At 34.7% G+C, this 21,355-nt stretch overlaps 1 protein-coding gene and 1 long non-coding RNA gene across 2 annotated transcripts; both read left to right on the top strand.

The window, feature by feature from the left end:
- Positions 1-6,778: 6,778 nt before the first annotated feature.
- LOC140839420 (nucleotide-sugar uncharacterized transporter 2-like) lies at positions 6,779-11,493 on the top strand. Its single transcript, XM_073206106.1, has 7 exons — positions 6,779-7,114; positions 8,929-9,080; positions 9,170-9,378; positions 9,470-9,563; positions 9,877-10,043; positions 10,151-10,321; positions 10,978-11,493. The coding sequence occupies exons 1-7, from the start codon at positions 7,042-7,044 to the stop codon at positions 11,264-11,266; spliced, it is 1,155 nt and encodes a 384-aa protein (XP_073062207.1). The 5' UTR covers positions 6,779-7,041; the 3' UTR covers positions 11,267-11,493.
- A 7,661-nt stretch (positions 11,494-19,154) lies between these two features.
- LOC140839422 (uncharacterized) lies at positions 19,155-21,298 on the top strand. Its single transcript, XR_012119722.1, has 3 exons — positions 19,155-19,740; positions 19,979-20,045; positions 20,613-21,298. It is a non-coding gene; the product is annotated as an uncharacterized lncRNA (long non-coding RNA).
- Positions 21,299-21,355: the final 57 nt, after the last annotated feature.

Here is a 21,355-nt window from a genome sequence, read left to right on the forward strand (position 1 = left end):
AATCCAGATACATTGGCACGAAGAGCCTCTTTTCTAAAAGTAAAATTGGCAGAATTGTGTCATTTGGCAGCATTGTAAAAGAATTACAAACGATTAAGGGGTATTAACAAACGTAATCCTTTGTGTTGTAAGTAAAATGATCTTCCAACAATTATTGGAAGTAAACCACAGAAGCATAAGAGGAAAATTTTTAGGATTCATCCTTATGCTAGAAGTGGAAGAAGTTCTTGGAAACCAAGAAAAGTTTGGTCTAAACAAAAGGTCAGATTTTATAAATTTGGACAAAGAAGTGGACCATCAAGAAGTAAGATATCATCCCAAGCATCGAGTACATCTCAAAGCACAGGAAGAATACCTACGAAGAAAACTTTCAGAAAAGCTCATACTCGAGCTAATGAAAGTTTCAAGGTTTGTAACTGCTGGACATGTGGAGCAAGAGGTCATATCTCAACCAAGTGTCCAGAGAATGAAAAAGAGGGATTAAATGCTTTGATCCAACCCGGGATATTGAAAAAGCAGTTTATTACCAAGATTTTATTCAGGTATACCAATTTGAGGATATTTCCTCAGATGAAAGTATATATGAAGAAGAAGAAGTCTTGAGTTAGAAAGAATCTGATGGAACCAAATCGGAATTTGAGTGAAGACGAGTTGTTTCGACACGAAACACATGAAGATTTGTCTGGTTTCTTTAGCCAGACAACAATATCTCATAACATGGTTCAAAGAATCATGAGAGAAAATCTTAGCCTACAGAGATATCAAGGATTCTCTGCAGGACAGGTAGAAAAGTTCTTAGGAAGTCTTGGCCTAAGAAACAGAAAGCATCATCTAATCTATAAAGTTTCCAGAAGGGAAATGACAATTCAATGGAACTTACATGAAATAAAATGAAGATGCAACTAATTCCTTTTGAAGAGATTAAGGAGGAATTACAAAAACTCAATATAGAAGTAGCATGGACCATGTCCTGGATTCGTATCGGAGCAATCCAAATTATGATAAAAGCTACTTTCAAAGAAGGAATAGATTCACCCATTGATATGCTATATGCAATAAAAGAATGTGGAACCTTCAAGACTCAGTACTGAGAACTATCTTAAGAAATCTCTGCGCCAAAAAAATTGTAGAAGTAATCTATCCGAGAATAGCCTACAACCTGGCAGGTCGATATTTCAGTCGAGTTTTGATGTTACATCAGAATTTCAAGGAAAAAAGGCTGGTGAAAGAAGGTTTTACATCTTCAAGTGTAAGGACTATAGGTCCAAAAACATTACGTTTATTTAGAGAATCCAATTCAATCCAGATGACGTCTTTCCATTTTATCCAGTCCTGTCGATTTTTACATTCACCACAAGATTTTGGTTCATGATATTCGTTGTTATTTATGACGTCAAACGCCACATTAAGATAATATCTCATCAATTTCTTTTATATCTTTTCGGTTTAATATTGTTCCAATATTAATATAATTTATAGAGATTTCACGATTCTCATCAGTTTGTGGTTCTAACAGAACATTTTCATTATCATATCTTTTTGTCGGAATATCATTCTCTATTTTGTGATCATCGTGTTTCTCTATGCATTTTCTTTTTCGATGATTTTATCCTCGGATTTGATTGTCCTTTCACGTTTCAATCGTTTTATGACATCATGAGTGTTTTTAATTTGTTTCTTTAGAATTTCAATTCGAGCAGGGACATTTACAACAGGTATATATGATTTAGTTACACCTTTTGTATCTGCAAATGCATCTGATATTTGATTTGTTATTCTTTCCAAGTGCACAATTTGTTGTACATCTTGTTCACATTGTTTAGTTCTTGGATCCAGATGCAACAATGATTATGCATACCAATTTTTTTTCAATATGTTTCTTTTCTCCTCCTAACATTGGGAAGATTTCATCATTAAAATAACAATCAGCAAAATGTGTTGTAAACACGTCGCCTGTCTGAGACTCAAGATATAGAATGATTGATGGACTGTCATAACCAATATAAATTTCGATATTTCTTTGAGGTCCCGTTTTTGTTCGTTGAGATGGTGCAATAGGCACATATAACATACATCCAAAAATTCACAGATGAGAAATGTCTTGTTCTTTACCAAAGGTAAGCTGCAATGAGAAGTATTTATGATATGCACTTGGTTTGATGCGAATTAATGCAGCAGATGTAAAATTGCATGTCCCCATATAGAAACATGGAGTTTTGTTTTCACGATCATAGGTCTAGCAATCCGTTGTAGACATTTAATCAATAATTTGCTAATTCATTTTGTGTATGTACATGAGCAACATGATGCTCAACAGTTATTCCCCTTGACATACAATAATCATTGAAAGTCTGTGAATTAAATTCACCAGCATTATCAAGTCTAATTTTCTTGATTGTATAATCGGGAAATTGACTCTATAATTTTATTATTTGAGCAAGTAATCCTGCAAATCCCACATTTCGCGTTGATAATAAACATACATGTGATCATCTGCTAGAGGCATCGATCAATACCATAACATATCTAAATGGTCCACATGGTGGATGAATTGGCTCACAAATATCACCTTGAATACGTTCAAAAAACATGGGTGATTTAATTTGGATTTTAGCTAGTGATGGTCTTATAATAAGTTTTTCAAGAAAACGTGTTTTACATTGAAATTTATTATTCTGAAAATTTTTTTGGTCTTTCAGCGGATGACCATGTGTATTTTCTATAATTATTCGTATTATTGTTGAACTAAGATGTCCTAATCGATCATGGTAATTAATTAATATTGAAGAATTATCAACTACTATGTTTGATTCAATTTGACTTATATGTCTATAATGCAATCCAGTAGTGAGCATTGGTAGTTTTTCAACTACATATTTCTTTCCTGATTTATATGTGGTAAGACACATATATTTCTCATTTCTTTCATTTATTGTCTGAGTATCATACCCATGGGAATATATGTCATTAAAGCTCAACAAAAAAAATTTCGATTGTGATGAATATAAAACATCATTATCAGAAATTTTGTAGCATTATATAACAAAAAATGTGCTTTACCGCAATTTTTAATAAAGTCTGCAGGATATGATATTATATTCACCATTATTTTATTGGTTTTATCGGAGAGTAGTGTTCGTTTTACCACTATCAGGTATGCAAACTCTCATAGGATTTGTTCCTTGTTTAGCTTTGTTCATTGGATTTTGCATATTTGAACTTAATAAAAATACGCAATGAAAATTTTTACTCACAATACATATGTAATTTATTGAAAAATATAACGCATATCATAATTATATAATAAAACATTATCATATGAGTACATGAATAATAAAATATTTTACATTTCTATTCCACCAGTCTATTGATTATAACACATATAATAATTAGACAATAAAATATTATCATATGAGTACATGAAAAATAAAATATTTAATATTTCTATTCCATCAATATATTGATCATTTTCAGATAAATCATTCATAATATCTGCATCATCAAAATGAGTCGAATAACTCAAACGGTCACTGTGTTTAGTGAAGTTGGTCTTTTAATGTCACGGCTCAGCCCATTTGTGATATCGTCCGCTTTGCCCCGCGGCCTCACGGCTTTAAAACGCGTCACAAGGGGTTGCTACTCACTCATTTAAATTCCCAGCTTCTCTCATGTTGTTTAGCGATGTGGGATTTCGCCTAAGGGCCTTCTCACCCCCCTTTCGGGACTCAGCATCCTCGCTGAAATTTTCCCCACCATTCCAAACTCACGCGGAGTCGCTTTGATACCAAATGTCAGGCTCAGGCCACTTATAATATTGTTTGCTTTGGCCCGAGGCCTCACGGCTTTAAAACGCGTCACAATGGGCTTTAAAACACGTCACAATGGATTTCGCCTAAGGGCCTTCTCAAATGAGCAACCCATTGTGACGTGTCTTAATGCCATGAGGCCTCGGGCCAAAGCGGACAATATCACAAGTGGGCTGGGCCGTGACACTTTTTCTTTTCCTTTATTGATTCTTTATAGAGCTTACAAAGGTGCTCTGGGGTTCGACAAATACGAAACAAATGTCCCGAAGTGCCGCATCTAAAACAAGAACTTTCAAATCGTTTTGATTGATTTTCATTAACACACATGTTCCCATGATGTCTTTTTAGTGGGCGGTTCGTGACCTCCTTTTGAGATGATTTATAGAAGTAACTGTCTCGATTGTTTTCAAAACCACGGTTGCGACCACGACCACGACCACGACCACGACCACTTCCACGTCCACCTCCACGACCTCGACCTCGACCAAAACCTTTTCTTTGACTTTGATTTTGGTTTCCAGGTTTAAATTCATTTTTACTTACAACGTTTACTTCTGGAAATATTGTTGGTCCAGCGGCTCGGAACTAATGATTTCTTATTAGCAGCTCGTTATTCTTTTCCTTCATAAGAAGACATGCGATAAGTTCAGAATATATCACAAATCCACACACTCTATATTATTGTTGTAGAGTTATATTTGAAGCGTGAAACGTGAAAAATGTTTTTTCAAGTATTTTCGATTCCATAACCTCATGTCCACAAAATTTTAATTGTGAGATTATTCGATAATTTTTCGTGTTGTAATCCGCGACTTTCTTACAATCTTGGAATCATAACGTATTCCATTCTTCACGGGTGGTCAGAAGTATAACTTCCCTTATATGTTTAAATCTTTCCTTTAATCCTTCCATAAAGCCATGTGATCTTTTCAATGAGATATTCATATTTTAATCATTCGTCAAGATGTCGACGCAAAAATATCATATCTTTTGTTTTTTCTTGTGATGATGAGATATCATTTTCTTTAATGGTCTCATTTAGATCCAATGACTCAAGATGCATTTCTACATCGAGAGTTCATGTCATATAATTTTTTCCCGCAATGTCGAGCGCAACGAATTCAAGCTTTCCCAAATTTGACGTTGTGGTATTATAAAACTAACAATGCATTTTATTAGTTAAGTTCTAAATCTAATAATATGACAATACAAAGTAACAAATAAATTAAAAGTACAAGGTCATGGGTTGAGAACGGGAACTGAAGAGTACGAAAAAACACGAGACTGATATTTTCTGATAAAGACAAGACTAGTGAAGTATAATAACCAAAATAATTATACAAAATAACCTTGAAAGAATCATTTTTTTCTCCGAAAAATTGAAGGGAGGAAAAGTAAGTTTTGAGTGATTGAATGTGTTTGTGAAATCATATTTATAGGGTAAAAACTAACCGTTTATGACCGTTTACAAAATCTACAAAAATAAATGTATGTATAAGTATAATTTTATGGTAATAATATGATGTATATAATGTTTAAATAATTATGTATATCACATCACATTATTATAATGAGATGTCAGAGACTCCTTTTATATAATACTGTGACATTATATAAATATATTATATATATATATATATATATATATATATATATATATATATATATTATATAACACAATAAAAATATATAAACAATGAAAAAATCACTTCACATTATTATAACGAGGTGTCATATAATCTTTTTATATAATAACATGATATTATTCAAATATATATATACACAAAACAAATAAACAGTAACACAATAAAAATATACAAATATTGTAATAATATATCACATCACGTTATTATAATGCGGTATCATAGACTCCTTTTATGTAATAACGAGATTATATATTAAATATATTTACAATAAAAATAAATAAAAACTAAAATAAATATTCTTAATTTTGAATATTGCTATCTTTTTATTGTGTTTTGGAGTTTGGAAAAATACGAAAAACCTTCGAATATCGTGCTGATAATATGTTAAAAGTAAAAATTTACGATAAAAAGTAAAAATCTTAAACTCACAAAACATATTAAACTACACACTTTATAAAATTTTCTCCACTCAATTATGTTTGTTTTTCACAAATCGAAAGACCTATTTATAGATTTCTTTGGAAATAATCCAAAAAATAAATATATCATTATGTATATCATCACACACTAATTTTCAATATTTACAACTCTCATTTTAAAAAATAGGGACTAAAAATAAATTAGACAAAGGTAGGAATAGTCAGGAAAAAAATATCAAATTCAATTATGCGTACTCCAAAGTAGAAACCAAAATATCAATTGTTCAAGTGGCCAATGCTTCCAAACCCTCGCTCGCTTCATCGGTCCCCACCCTCTAATTTTATTGCTCGTGATTCTGTCGGTAGGAATATATAGGTCAATAATCTTTTATATAAATAAATTAATATTACGAGATTTTAAAAATTCTATTAACTTTGTATTTTTTAAAAAATAACGATAATATAATTCAGAACGAATTATGGGAAGTGACAAAAAATTACAAATATCACACTATAGAGTAGAATTTTTTCGATATCAGACAATTTATTAAAATAAAAAAGACCATATAAAAATTTATATAAACAACGTCTCTATGAATTAATAATTTATCTGAAATAATATTTTTTCCTTGATCTTGCGTTGAGTTAATGTGCTAAATTAATATTTTCGATAAATTAATAACATAATGATTTTTTGGAAAACATTTTTATAAAATTTTGGTCCCATCAATATTATAAATTAATATTTTCTCTAAAATTACAAATATAACTAAAAGCAATTAGTAAAAATATGATTCACAGTTTTAATATTATTAAGTTAAGAGATTTTATTGTTATATAAAATAAGATGTCACTGAAAATATCTATCAACACCACCCAAACAGGGCCTTAACTACGTTAACACACTCAAATCTGACCGCAAGATCATCCGCCGCACTCTCTCACGCACACACATGCACTCTCTCTCACTAAATCTGCTCGATGCGCAAAACTTTGTTGTAAATATAATTATTTTGTCATTTATATCCAATAAAGAGATGGGTTTGCAGATATGAATCCATTTAATGCATATTATGTTCTTTAAATCAGTGCTTACTCACACTATCTGTTAAAGGAAATGCTGGGATTCTGATACGGAAAATAGCAGTTTCAGCAGCAGAAGCAGAAAAAATGTTGGGTGTTTTTGTTGGAAAAGATATAAGGAAAATTCTGAAGAGAAAGGATAGTGATGGTGGAGAAAGAGGTCAATTACTTTCACGTTCTTTCTTTCTTTTATTTCTGCTAGCTCTGTATTTTTTTTCCCTCAGAATTTGATGTTCTTTTTAAAACGTGTACACATTTATTTTGTGAAAAATATTTGAAATGTGTTTTCTTTAAGAAATCGCAAATTCCACCATTTAGTAAAAACGATTGTGGTAACGTTGGGAAAATGGTATTAATCAATCAACTAACACACTGATTAAATTTTTATTGATCTGGTGTATTGAAGCAGTTTTGAAAATTTAACTGTATGAAGTGCGTTTTTTTTCCTTCTTTTACGTGTATTCAGTTGGCTTGGAGTCAGTTTTCATCGCTTTAGATGACTGATTTTTGAATGTAGGATTAACATAATTCCAAGCATATGGTTCTCTGTTTCAAGCCTTGAATTGTATTTACCAGTTTACATTGTTAACAAGAATGAACTTTTGGTTGCTTGAGAGGGGCTGACATATAGCAAGATTCGATTTTTTCCTCCCTTTAATTGTTATGATTTTTATAAAGTTTCAATTTTTTACACAAGTTTACTCAAGGAAGAAAGATAGTCATAGATGCTAAAATACGGCTGTGGATTTAAGTAACCAAACTGATGTTCGACATGTCATTTTAGTTAGTGGTTAGTGCTTATCTTGATGGTGTTTTTAGTAAGGTGATGATCCTGAGGATCTTCGATTGTATTTTGGCTCTTGAAATGATGAGGTTAACCAAAATAAGGGGCCATAGATCTTTTCCATGCATGACGCCGTGCACACCATATCCGAAGTTGAAATTGGCATATAAAAGTAGAGTTGAAGAACCACCACTACACATCTGAGTGCCAATAATCATCCCTGAGAAATATTGAGAGAAAACATTGAACTTCAGATTAGAGGAAAATCAAAACTAAAAGCTTAAGATTTATCATAGATCCATCATTGAACTGAGCTTGATTTAGGAAGTCTCGGAATGGTTTTACAAGTGCTTTTTTCAGTTCTGTTGCGTAGGCTCATGGACACCTTTACATTTGGCGATCCCATTCACTTTGAGACGTCTTTGCTTGTTTCAATTGTTTGCACATTCCAACCTTCCTCCTTTCACCTATCATCTAGGTATAAAAAGCTTTGATCTATCTTCCGCTTCGAATTGTTATGCTAAGAAGCTATAATAAGCACTGAAATCTCATGCAACTTAAATTTTTTCCAAGATGTAGCTGGTTTAAAACACAGCTTATTAAACCTGTTGAAGGGCATGATTGAACTAATCAATTCCAATTTCTTTTTGAATTCTGGTTTTCTTGTTTTGTTTATGAGATGTTAAAGATCGTGTTCAAATATATTTCACTTGGGAAAGAGTGGGATATTCCATATTTGGATTGTTAATTTGATGCATCTCTATGGTTTTTAAAAATTTTCTGTGGTTTCTGTTTTCTCAGTTTTTTTTTTCTTGTGTTATTTTTTCTTGTCTATTAGTCATATCAATTTGTTTTTGTAAAATCAGTCATTGTTTGTTATTCTCAGGAGCATACACGCTGTTCAATTTTCTCTCTCTTTTATGCTTGTATCTGATCCTTTGCTTCCACGACCAAATCTTAAAATATGGAATCTCAAGATCTGAAATTAGGTTTAATTTGGTTGAGTAATTGTAATGACTCAACAGCTAGCAATTTGTCAAGGCATGGCTTCTATCTATAAATACATATGTTTCATATTTTTTTCCTCAAATTTTGATGTTTTGCAGCCACCAAGTTTTTTTTTTTAATTTCCAAGGATTTTTTACCCTGTTTTAAGATGCATAACACTGATGCTTCTTCAATTCTTTTAGGTAGAGCCCTGGAGGAGTTACGCGCTTCCATGTTTAGTAAATTGCGGTCACTCAGTGGGGCGAAGCGACCGCAACAATCTTTATTGAGGCCCACCATTGCACTTACATTTAATTTCTTGGTTTCTGTCAGTATAATCTTAATGAATAAATTGGTAAGCCATATATCCCCCCGCACATATTTCATGCTACTTGCAAATCAATTAATAATAAAGATTCTGACCATCTCTTCTTGTTTTTTCAGGTTCTCATAAAAGTTGGATTCAATTATCCTATTTTCTTAACTTTTATTCATTATTTATTTAGTTGGGTGATAATGGCTCTTTTAAGAGCTCTGTCCATACTCTCTTTATCTTCTCCTCCGAAATCAACCAAATATTTTTCATTGTTGTCTCTCGGTATTGTTATGTCGCTCTCTACCGGTCTTGCCAACGTTAGCTTAAAATACAATAGGTGAGGCGACAACTTACCTTTTAGTTTTTGCTTCTTTTTTTTTTCTATCTGTATCTGTACTTCTTGAATAATAGAGAAGATATATTTTCAGTGTTGGATTTTATCAGATGGCTAAGATTGCAGTAACACCAGCAATTGTTTTAGCAGAGTTCATGCTATTCGGGAAAAGAATCTCAGCACGGAAGGTAATAATACTCTCTGGTAGTTGGGAAATGCAAAACTTTTTAAGGACCAACGTAATTATTTTGGTATTTTAAATTTCACCCACTGATGTGATTTGAATCAAAATTTATACTATGAAAAACAAGCAGCTCTACATTGGGTTGTTTGGTTGGTCAAAAATGACTTTTGTCATCACCTATATTTGTAAGGTCATCCTGTATATTCTTGTTATTCATGTATATTTATGCGTGTGAAATTTGTAATTGTTGCTTAAATAAGAAAAATTGGGATTTACTTTGGTTTCAATGTGTTTGATGCTTGGTACAATTTCTCTAGGTGTCTGCTCTTGCTGTAGTATCAATTGGTGTTGCTGTGGCTACGGTGACTGATCTTCAGTTTCATTTCTTCGGTTCTTGCATAGCACTGGCTTGGATTGTGCCAAGTGCTGTTAATAAAATATTGTGGTCTAATCTTCAACAACAAGAAAACTGGACCGCTTTAGCGTAAGGCATAGTAGGATTTCCGAGTAAACATGTATTTATTCATTCTCTTGACACATTCAGAAAACGTCACTGATTGTAAGTTCATGCTTGCATGCTATGTATGACAGGCTAATGTGGAAGACGACACCAATTACTTTGTTTTTCTTGCTGATGTTAATGCCATCACTGGACCCTCCTGGTGTCCTATCATTTGATTGGAGCTTTCATAACTCTGCTGCCATTGGTGCTTCAGCCTTTCTTGGCTTCTTGCTTCAATGGTCTGGTGCTCTAGCACTCGGGTATGTGTTCTCTGCTTTGACAATTGATTTCTTGCTTCTATTCTTGTAGAAACAGTTTTTTTCCCCTCATCTGATTTGGTTAATTTTGAAATAGATGACCAATAAGTTCTTGTGATTTGCTTATTATACAGTTGATTGAAGTTCTTGATTCTTTACTTGCCCACTCACGTGGAAATAGTTGTGTTCATTTATAAAAATATTTCAAAAAGCTTTATGATAGCATATGAGTTCCACTCTCAAGATTGGGATTTGAATTTTCACTCTTGAAAATCTGTTCCTTTGGTGTTCGACAAAAACCTCGTTAGTGTTTTGCAAATTAGACGTGGCATCCTTGGAAATGGCTACTATCTGAGTCGGTATGGGTAACGGAACGTTTCTTCACATTATATTAAGCTCTATGCACCTGTTAGTTTGCTGAGCAAAAGGCATCCAAAGTGAATCGAGTTGTGCAGTGGCTTCTCATTGGCTCTCTTGCTGTTCCTAGTTGTGTGGACCGGCAATTGTAGAGTAACTTATGACGTGTTTTTGTTTTTCCGATCCACGTTCTAACACAACTGAATCTAGTATGCTTTTTAAACTATGATTGTAATAAATCTAAAGATGCTTCTTGGTTATAATGTGTCGATGATCCGAGATTTACTGTTTTTTCCGATTAGGGCAACTTCTGCTACAACCCACGTCGTTCTTGGACAGTTCAAAACGTGTGTCATCCTTCTTGGAGGTTTTCATCTTTTTGGTTCAAATCCTGGACCAACTAGCATTCTTGGAGCAGCCACGGCACTCGTTGGCATGTCCTTCTACACGTACCTCAACTTGAATTCACAGCACCAATCGGCAACCAAAAATTCTCCGAGGCAATCATCTGCATTGCCATTATCAAAATCGAACCTCGGAAAAGAAAATGGCGAGAACCACCATGAAGATGGTGGAGTGGAGCATGTGTAATGGAGAATTGCAGAAGAGATTGTTGAAAGCTTTTACCAACCCTGCTGGTTTAATGTATACATTTATCGTCCGGTTTCTAATTATTGTATCGTGTTTTTGCTTGGTTAAACGTTTTTGTACAAACAGGCTTGTAAATGTGATCTACACACAGCTTTATTATTTCAACTGATCTGTGTATATTGCCTGTATTTTTCTGGGCTTTTATTGAGAATTTTTAATTTTGTTCATTTTTATTTTTTTAATCCCTGACGGAATTGTGTGTGTATGTTAGTGTAGAGATGTAAATGAGTCAAACCGTTTGTGAGTTGTTCGAGTTCGTTTCGATAAAACTCGTTTAAGCTTGTTTAAGTTTTACAATATTTGGCTTGTTAACTTGTGAACATGTTCGTTGGTAAGTTCACGAGTCATCTCTTAGATGAAAAACTAATAGTTTTGATATTTGATTTAGAACATTACTTATGAATTATATACGAAAATCTATTAAATTTATTTATTATAATAAATATAAAATTTAAATAAGAATGTTGTATTTTTCTATAGATATATAATTTATTTTTTAATGAATTTAATGAAGATTTAAATGTATAATTCATATTTATTAAATTCGTTTAGGCTTGATAGAAGCTTGGATAAGCTCGTGAGCCATGAATATATTCGTTAAATAAAGTTCGATCTCGGCTCGATTATAAACGAGTCAAGTTCAAATATTCAAATGTTTGGTTCGACTCGATTCGACTCGATTACATCCCTATGTTTGTGCAACGACATTCGGACAAATTCTTCTTCTTTTTTTTCTTTTCTGGGGAAAAAAAAATGAAAAACGGGTTACAAAAGTTATCCCCATACGGGTGTCAAAATTGAAATCATGTAATATGTATCTATACATTGTATCGCATTTGACTTGCTAAGTGGGCATTAAAGGGAGTTGATACTACAAGATTTTACCTAAAAATAATTTCAATATTATAAAAAAGGAAGTACACGAAATGTCGCATAATTAAGGTAATAATTTTTATATCAAAGTCTTCTATATTTTTAAAATGATAAAATAATTCTTGAGTTATTAGGATAGCGGGACTATGCGCTCATTTGCCATTAATTGAGAATTATCTATAATATATACACTATTAGTAATTAACATCGTAGAGTAGTCTACATTTATGCATTCTTTGTTCATTTTAGGCGTGCTAATTGTAATTAGAGTATAAGATGTAAGTATATTAACATTTAATTTTAGCTGTGGTTTATGGTTAGTAGACTATGGAAAGTAAAAATTTTGTGGAGCATAAAAAACAATACAAGTATTCCATTTTTTTTTTGCTTTATTTTATGAGGACGAAATTTGTGATTAGGAATGTAAATGAGTCGAGCCGAGCCGAGCCGAACAGTTTCAGGCTCGGGCTCGGCTCGAGCTCATTACGACCCTTTGGTTTGAAGCTCGGGCTCGGCTCGTTCGGAAGTTATGAAGCTCGGGCTCGGCTCGAGCTCGGCTCGTTAATGGCTCGTTTATCTTGTTTAATGAGCCTGACTCGGGTTCGGCTCGTTAAACAAGCTCGTTAAGCGAGCTCGTTTCTGCTCAGAAGACCTCGCGCATATGCGCGCTCTGTCGCGCGCATATGCGCGAGGAGGCCACTAGCTACGATGCGAGAACAGAGGCACTCGCGCATATGCGCTGAAGTGTGCACGCATATGCGCGAAAAAAACCGTCGCTATGAGCGACGGATTGTTTGAAAAACCGTCGCTGATTAAATCAGCGACGATTTGTTAGCGACAAACCATCGCTGAATGTTCAGTATAGTTTAGTTTCCTTTGTTAATCTGCGCGGTTCATCTTATTACTCCAGCATGAACTTATTTTTCTTATTTTTTTACTTCGTCAACATTGATATGCCGAAGTAAAATATAATAAAAAAATATAGTGAAGCCCGTGTTTTTAAATATCCGAAGTAAAATATATTATTTTACTTCGCTTGTGTTATTACTGAAGTTATTAGTAATGTATTACTTCGTAATTTATTATTGCCGAAGTAAAGCCTGCCGAAGTGAAATCTGATTTTTCTACTAGTGTTATAACATTGTAATTTCTGTAAGATACACTTTAGAATTTTGAATAAATGAATATTATATATATATATAAATATAATAAATTATGTGGGCCTATATAATTTTGGACCATATCATATTATAATATGATACTATATAATGTATCACGTACGTGGCCTTGTATTTTTGGACCTCACAATGCTAAGGTTTCTTCTATGCGGGTACATTAGATATCTAGTCAGTTGTCTTTGATGTCTGATATTCAGTTTATTATATTAAAATATTTTAATTTTTTTTATATTTACTTTAAAGTATAATTAATTTCAAACCATAATATTTTTAAATAATAAGATTATATACGTATAATCATATGTCGAATTAATTAGGAGTGAGAGTGCATACGCTAGATTCATTGCCGTAGCAGCAATAACATATTGAAACTTTTGAACTTTTGTCTCTACATACACTAGAATTAATTTCTACGGAGTGAGAGTGCATATGCTAGAATTAATTTATATCATTGCATTAACAGATATTTATATCATTGCATTAACAATCCAACAAATATGAGTTTCTTAAATAGACTAAATTCATTGCCGTAGCAGCAATATTCAAACACACCTGAGAGGCTGAAACTTTTGAACTTTTGTCTCTAATTGTTTTGCCCACTGTATTTGGAGATGAAACCAAACCAGAACCAGAGCTAGGGTTCGCGACCTATACGATCTCCAAACTCTCGATTCACGCCTCAATCAAAGTCGACCCAGACGGTACAAGGATTTTCAGCCCTCGGCGCCCGCGGAAGAACGGAGAATCGTACGCGGTTTAGAGGTGGATGGGAAAGGGGTCTCGCTACCCATACACGCTCAAATCTATCGATTTCTGCTTCGATAATGGTCGACCGGACCTGGGCTACGACCGGAGACCCTCAGCGACGGCGGGCGGAGGTCGGGAGGCGCGGATTCGGGGGGAATAGGTGAGGTTACGGGAATAGCCGAATAGGGTTTGGGATTTGGAATAGATGAGGATGAGGTTACGGGAATATGCCATTATTGCCATAACATTCACATTTTTAATATAATTTTTAATTTATTATTATTTATCATACATAATTATTTTAATATTTTAACTCATTAATTATCTCAAATTCGAGCTCACGATATACCTAAACGAGCCGAGCTCGAGCCCGAGCTCGTGAACCACTTAAACGAGCCGAGCTCAATTTTGAGCTCACGAACCTATTATCGAACATGTTCACGAGCTAACGAGCCGAACATTATTAATCTCAAGCTCGGCTCAACAAAATTGTCGAGCCCAAAATAAGGCTCGGGCTTGGCTCGATAAGCTTAATGAACGAGCCCGAACGAGCTTTTTAACGAGCCGAGATCCGAAAAGCTCGCGAACAGTTCGGTTCATTTACATCCGTATTTGTGACCGCTATTGTCACAGTCCGAGATCGAGACGTAGATGACATCCGGCATTGTTTAACAATTTCATTGAAAACAATAAGGCTCGTAGTCAGTCGGGGCCGATCGAATACCAGAATAACAACTTATAATGTTGGAAACTAAATTTTTGTTGTTTGACAAACTAAATGCTTAAATCGATTGGATTAACTGATCAAGTAGTTTGAAAGTAACTGAACAAATACTCAAACTGACAGTTGCCTATAACTGAAGATTAATGCGCAGATTAACAAAGACAACTGAACCAGCTGAAGTGAACTTACGCAGACAACTGACTGATTAGTTGGAAATTGATCAGTTGCTACATTCAGTTGTGAGCTTATCAGCTGATCCTTCAGCTGTACACGTCATCAGTTAACGAAAAGGACATTCAACCGACAACAGTACAAAGCAGACTGCAACTAATAGTGGGAACGCCACATTTCAAAAAAGATGCATTGTACGAATGTCAGAAAAATATTGACGTGGTAAACAACGGATATAAAGATTCAAATTACATTCATTATTACCATTGAAGAGAAGCCTATAAATAGCATAGAAGAGCAGTTGAAAAACAACGATTCACTATTCTATCAATCTTGCTGTTACTCTGTTGAAATTCTCGCTCATATTCAAAAAAATAGAAGCTCACACTTATCACATATATTCGTAGCATTCTAGGCTACTTTTTGAGCTCACTAGCACAAATTATTTTGTTGTAAATTCGATCTTAAAAGAGATCAGTTGTGTTAAGTGCAGTTGAGTACTTTGAAACATATTGTAAACTAAGAGTTTCAGTTTTGGCATTGTTATGTCCAAACTGAAGTGGGTCTATACAAGTGTTTGTATCGATTAAAGTCTTTTAGTGGATATCATATCCTTGTGATAGAAGGGGTGACGTAGGAGTGATTGAAATCTCCGAACATTCATAAAATCTCGTGTTCTTATTTCAGTTTTTATTCTATCTATCACTCAGTTTATTTCCGCACTTTATTGTTAACTGATTGATATCGATTGACAAGATTCCGAGTTTCAGTTTATCACTAAACTGACTCAATATTCAAAAAGATTGTGAAAATTGTGAGTGTTTATTCAACCCCCATTCTAAACACTATTTCACCAGTTAATTGATCCTATCAAGTGGTATCAGAGCGGTTGAATCTTGTCCCAAAATATTCTTATCCACAAAACTGATCACCATGTCTTCATTCAATAAAATACCAATGTTTTCCAGAGAAGATTTCGATGACTGAAAAATCAGAATGTAGGCTCATTTAGCTGCACAAGATGACGACATATGATAGTCATCACTGAAGGACTCATGAAAATCTTAAAAGCAAATACAACAGTTGTAATAACTGATGGGGCACCTCATCGCATTGAGAAGCCCAGAGAGGAATGGACAACTGAAGATAAGAGGAAAGCCAACCTTGACAATGTGGCTAAGGACATCTTATATAAAACGCTGGATAAAGTCACTTTCAACAAAATCAAAATGTGCAAAATTGCTAAAGAGATATGAGAGAAACTGATTCAGCTTTGTGAAGGAAACGAGCAAACCAAGGAGAACAAGCTATCAGTTGCTGTTCAGAAATTTGACAATATCAAGACAAAAGCTGGAGAATCCATGCACGAATATGATGAGAGGGTCAGTGGTATTATAAACGAGCTGAATGCACTTGGAAAGGTGTATTCTAACAAAGAAATAACATTGAAGGTGGTCAGAGGTCTTCCCAAAGAGTGGGACGTCAAGACCATGGTTATGCATGAATCAAAGGATCTTAATAAGGTTGAACTTCATGATTTGTTTGCTGATCTAAATGCATACGAGTTTGAACTACAAACCAGAGAAAGAGAACCTTCTACATCAAATGTCACAACTGCTTTAACTGTTGTCAAGCTGGAACCAACTGGTTTAGTTGACAAATCTGCTGATCAGCTGAGCAATGACGTAATGTCATTGTTTGTCAAGAAGTTTGGAAGGTTTATGAGGAGAAATCAAGGAAACTTCCAGAAACAATACCAGAAAAATCACTCCAAAGAAGAACCTTATGATAGCAACAACTGTGGAAAGATTGACCATTTCATTGTTGACTCTCTCAAGCCAAAGAAAGACAGTCGAGGATCAAATGAAAAGGGAAAGAAGCCCTATGAGCACAGAAGAAGAACCAAGAATGACAAGAAATCTCTCAGAAAGAAAAATGAAGTGCTTCTAGCTGAGGAGAGTAAGTCAAAGTGGGCAAAAACTGACAGTGAGGAGTCATAACCTGAAAGCCAAATCAGTTCAAGTGATGATGAAGAAGAAGTCAAGTGCTTAATGGTAGATGATGCTGAACTAGAGTCAACAAGTGAACATGTATTTGACTTCAGCTCTACTGATTTCACTCGTGAGGAACTCATTATCACATTACATGACATGGTAAATGCGTATCACAAATTTGCTCGATCGTTTGAGAAGGTCAAAACTGAGCAAAATGATCCCAATGATAACAAAACTGAAACTGATGAGTCAGTTGTAGTGTTGAGTCTAAAAGGGGAGATTGCAAAGCAAAAAGCTGAAATGATTGAGAACCAAGCTTTGATATATCAGTTAAAAACTGAAATTTCAAAACATACTGAACTGATTCGAGCTTGGAACAAGTCTTCAGTTACATTGACTGAAATGCAGAACTCACAAAAATTAGTTGCTGATAAAATTTGTTTAGGCTTTAACAGTCATGTTGAAAACTCTGCAAGTGATACACAGCCAAGCTTGAATGAAAACAAAGGAAATTACATTACCTTTGTAAAATCAACTATGGTAAATGAATTCTCAGAACGAAGTAAACCAACAATTCAATCGACTGAAAGTAAGAATAGAGTCAAACGGTATGAAATTGGATATAACTCTGAGAGTTCAACTGATTCAAGAAACTGTTCACTTAAACGACTCAGTTACAAAAATCAGCACTCAAGGAATGGCTATTACAATTACTACAACTGTAAGCCAGTTCAGAAACGGTATAAAAAGAACACTCAGTTGAAAAATGGTAAAAATCATATTGTTTCTTCCTCACACCACACACTTATTACCCAAAAGTCGAGAACAAATATTTGGAACACAGCAACTAGAAAGTCAGTTAGATTGGTCTAAGTCTGGGTTCCTTAAGGACTAATTAGTTATAGGACCCGAATGAATATGGGTACCAAGATCATATACTGTGTGTGATTGCAGGTGACATGTACATACAAGAAATCCACCTGGTATCTAGATAGTAGATGCTCCCGACATATGACAGGGGATGCAATTCTGCTATCTCAACTGATCAAATACACTGGACCAAACATCAGTTTTGGAGACAACTCCAAAGGTAAAACTATGGGTAAGACTAAGCTTATCCATGGTAAATTTAGTGTCTAAGATGTTTTACTAGTTGAGAATTTGAAGTATAACCTGATTAGCATCAGTTTGTTATGCGACAATAATTTCTCAGTTCAGTTCGACGAACACACTTGTTCAGTTAGAGACTCAACTGATGAGGTCATCCTAACAGGCAATCGTTGTGGAAATACTTACAAAGTCAGTTGGACTGATCAACCTTATGCACCAGTTTGTTTCATTGCTTCCAAATCTTCTAAAAACTGGTTGTGGCATAAGAGGTTGAACCACTTGAACTTTAAATCTATTGCTTCCAAATCTTCTAAAACTGTTTTATTGCTATATGGGCTTAAAACCCTTTTAATTTACATTTAAGGCCCATTAGTGCACTATCATCCCACTTAAACCTAATTACCTAAACCCTAACCTTACTTAAATCACATTGGCCACCCCTCCCCTCCATCAGCAGCCTCCCACACGTGAATAACCAGCAGCCAACCTTCAGCAACCTTCAACCTTCGAATTTATTCAAGCAAGCCTCCTTACCCGCTCTTTGGGTACCTCCCCAAGGCTCATTTCTCCTAGTTATCGTTCATTAATCATAAAGGCATGCCATGTATTTTATTTACGCATCATTCATGTCGATATTAATTTGTCATGTGTGATATGTATATGCATTGTCGGTTTTTGCATGAACAATTGAAAGGGGTCTCGGTTTTTCCATGATTCACGCTTAAATCCTTTAGCATCTCACGTTTCTTGTTTACCATGGTCCAAGGGGCCGCCGAGCAATGGTCTATAGGGTTTGATTATGTCGAGGAGTATGTTGTCACTAGGCTGGTGTAATGACCCAATTTAATTATATGTTATTTGGCTATAATTAAGATTAATTGTTTTAAATTGAGGAATTTAAAATAATTAAGCCAAATAATTAAATTGTGTGTTTATGCATATTAAAATTTTATAACACACGAGAGTTGAAAGAAAATAGACCGGGTCAAATTTCGAACCCCGAAAAGATAAAAGATAAACATGCATATTATAATACACTCTCTCACACACACTACACCTATACACACACACGGATCCTCATCTCTCCACCGTAACTTTCCGTCCAAAGCTTCAAACTCATTTTCGCCACCTTTGACCGTCGATTGTGGCAACACCGGTCGCCTAAAAATTCAAGTAAATATACGAATGAAAAGCTGTCGACGAGAGCTATCCATTGATACCACTCTTGCTAGGTAGTATCGCGATTCCTGAAAACTCGTCTAAAAACGCCGCCGGTTTCGCCGTTGAATTCGCCGTCTTCCGCCGCTCAAAACTAAAAATTGATTGAGGGGTTGTGGTATAAGCTTTCTTTTGATACCATTTTTGTAAATTTTCGAGAACGACCCGTCGGCTTCGTTTTTCTGTGTGATTCCGGTCATCTTCTCCGGCGAGTTTGCCGTCTGTTGTTGGTTAGCTTTGGGTTAGGCTCGATTTCCAGTCACTGTTGTTGGGATTACTAGCTGTCTCGGTGCGAATTGTTGCCTATGTGAATTTCATTCAATTTCCACTCAAATAATGTATCATTATTGATTAATTATTGGGTTATTGTTGTAGGTTCCGGAATTGTGCGAGTTGGAGGTATAATCTGGTGAACCTAGAATTTATCGCAGTTGTTTAAATATTAGTTTGACGTCATTTAAAGCTAAAAAGAATATTTTGCGACGATAAAATAGAAATGATTGATTTTAGGCATTGTAGTTGCATATTGGAATTTTAGGAATATAAAATGCCTAAATTGTTGAAATTGGATTTTTAGTGAATTTAAATGGTTGTAGAATTGTTATGTGATAATAAGACCATTTAAATTATTATTCAGGTGCTTTGTCTGAGTTGGCATTTTCAAGATTTTCTTGAGGATTTAAGTTACTGGTAAATTAGTTGAGGTACGTAGAGATCAGTTATTTACACGATGTCTGACAGAGGCATCTGATGATCCTGTGTATGATTTATTTGCTATTTGCTGATTTATGTGATATTATATGCTGACTCGCATATTATCAGTTGGTAATTGATGTGCAAAATAAAATAAAATATTTCTTTGGTTCCCACACATTTTATTTTGGTTAGACACATCAATACCACTGAACATATCATATTGAGCCTATCTATTATTGAGATCCAGTTATATTTCGGTTGAGATCCGTTATATATATGATATGATATGGTGTCCTGGAGATGTTTGGCTACCTTGATTCGGTCCGGCTTAGGTAGTTGCTGGCTTCGAGGCTGGGCCATATCCCAGGCACGGTCCGCTGAGTCGTGGACCAGCTCGAGCATATATGTATGATTGTTGATATCGATCATTTGACTCCTGATATCTTGCACCTATTCATGCATTGCATTCATGCATGGCATCATTGCATTTCTATGTCATATATCGTGGTTTCTTGATGTCTCGTACTGAGGTTACTGTCGGGGGCTGTCGCGTCTTTTGTGTGTGGACATGACAGGTGGTACAGGTGGTTCGACCTCAGGCGCTCGAGAGGAAGCCTCAGGAAGTACCAGAGCTCCTTGAGAGTAGGATCAGTTGTATTTAGGTATTGCGTGGTGTTGCTATCTCCCAGATACTATATGTATATATTTGGAGGATTGTATTATGGTATTATCGAGCCTTGTCGGCTCTATGATATTTTGATTTGCATATTTCATGATCGTGTCTGGCTGACACGTGTGTATGCTGTTGTGTTTATTGAGGGCACATGTTGTTTATTTTGAGTATTTGATTTTCTGGTATGTCCTATTTACAGGAAGGTCATGCCGAAATTTTTACAGGCCCAAACGCAAATTTTTAACTCATTTTTCCGCTGTTTACTGATTAATCAAGATTGCATGTTAATAAATCGTGATTAAGATAACGGGCCCTCACAGTTGGTATCAGAGCGTAGACTGGGATACGCTCGTACTAGAGTTAGTACACTCGAGTTTAGACACAAGATATTTGTGCGCATGTGTTTGATTATTTGAAATTACTTGCTCTTGCCTGGAATGAATTACATGTTAGTATCTTAGGGATATGACATGTAGATTATACATTTGAGTTGTATTTCAGTGCTTTGGATTATATTGAGGTTATGGAATATTTTGGGAATTTAACCTTAAATCCTGTAGAATGGCAATTAGAGGAAATAAAGGGAAAGGAAAAGAAGTGGCTCAGGAGTCTGGGGCACAGGTTATGGAATATTTTGGGAATTTA

The sequence above is a fragment of the Primulina eburnea genome, chromosome 8, assembly GCF_022965805.1.
Source record: "Primulina eburnea isolate SZY01 chromosome 8, ASM2296580v1, whole genome shotgun sequence".
Taxonomy (NCBI): Eukaryota; Viridiplantae; Streptophyta; class Magnoliopsida; order Lamiales; family Gesneriaceae; genus Primulina; species Primulina eburnea.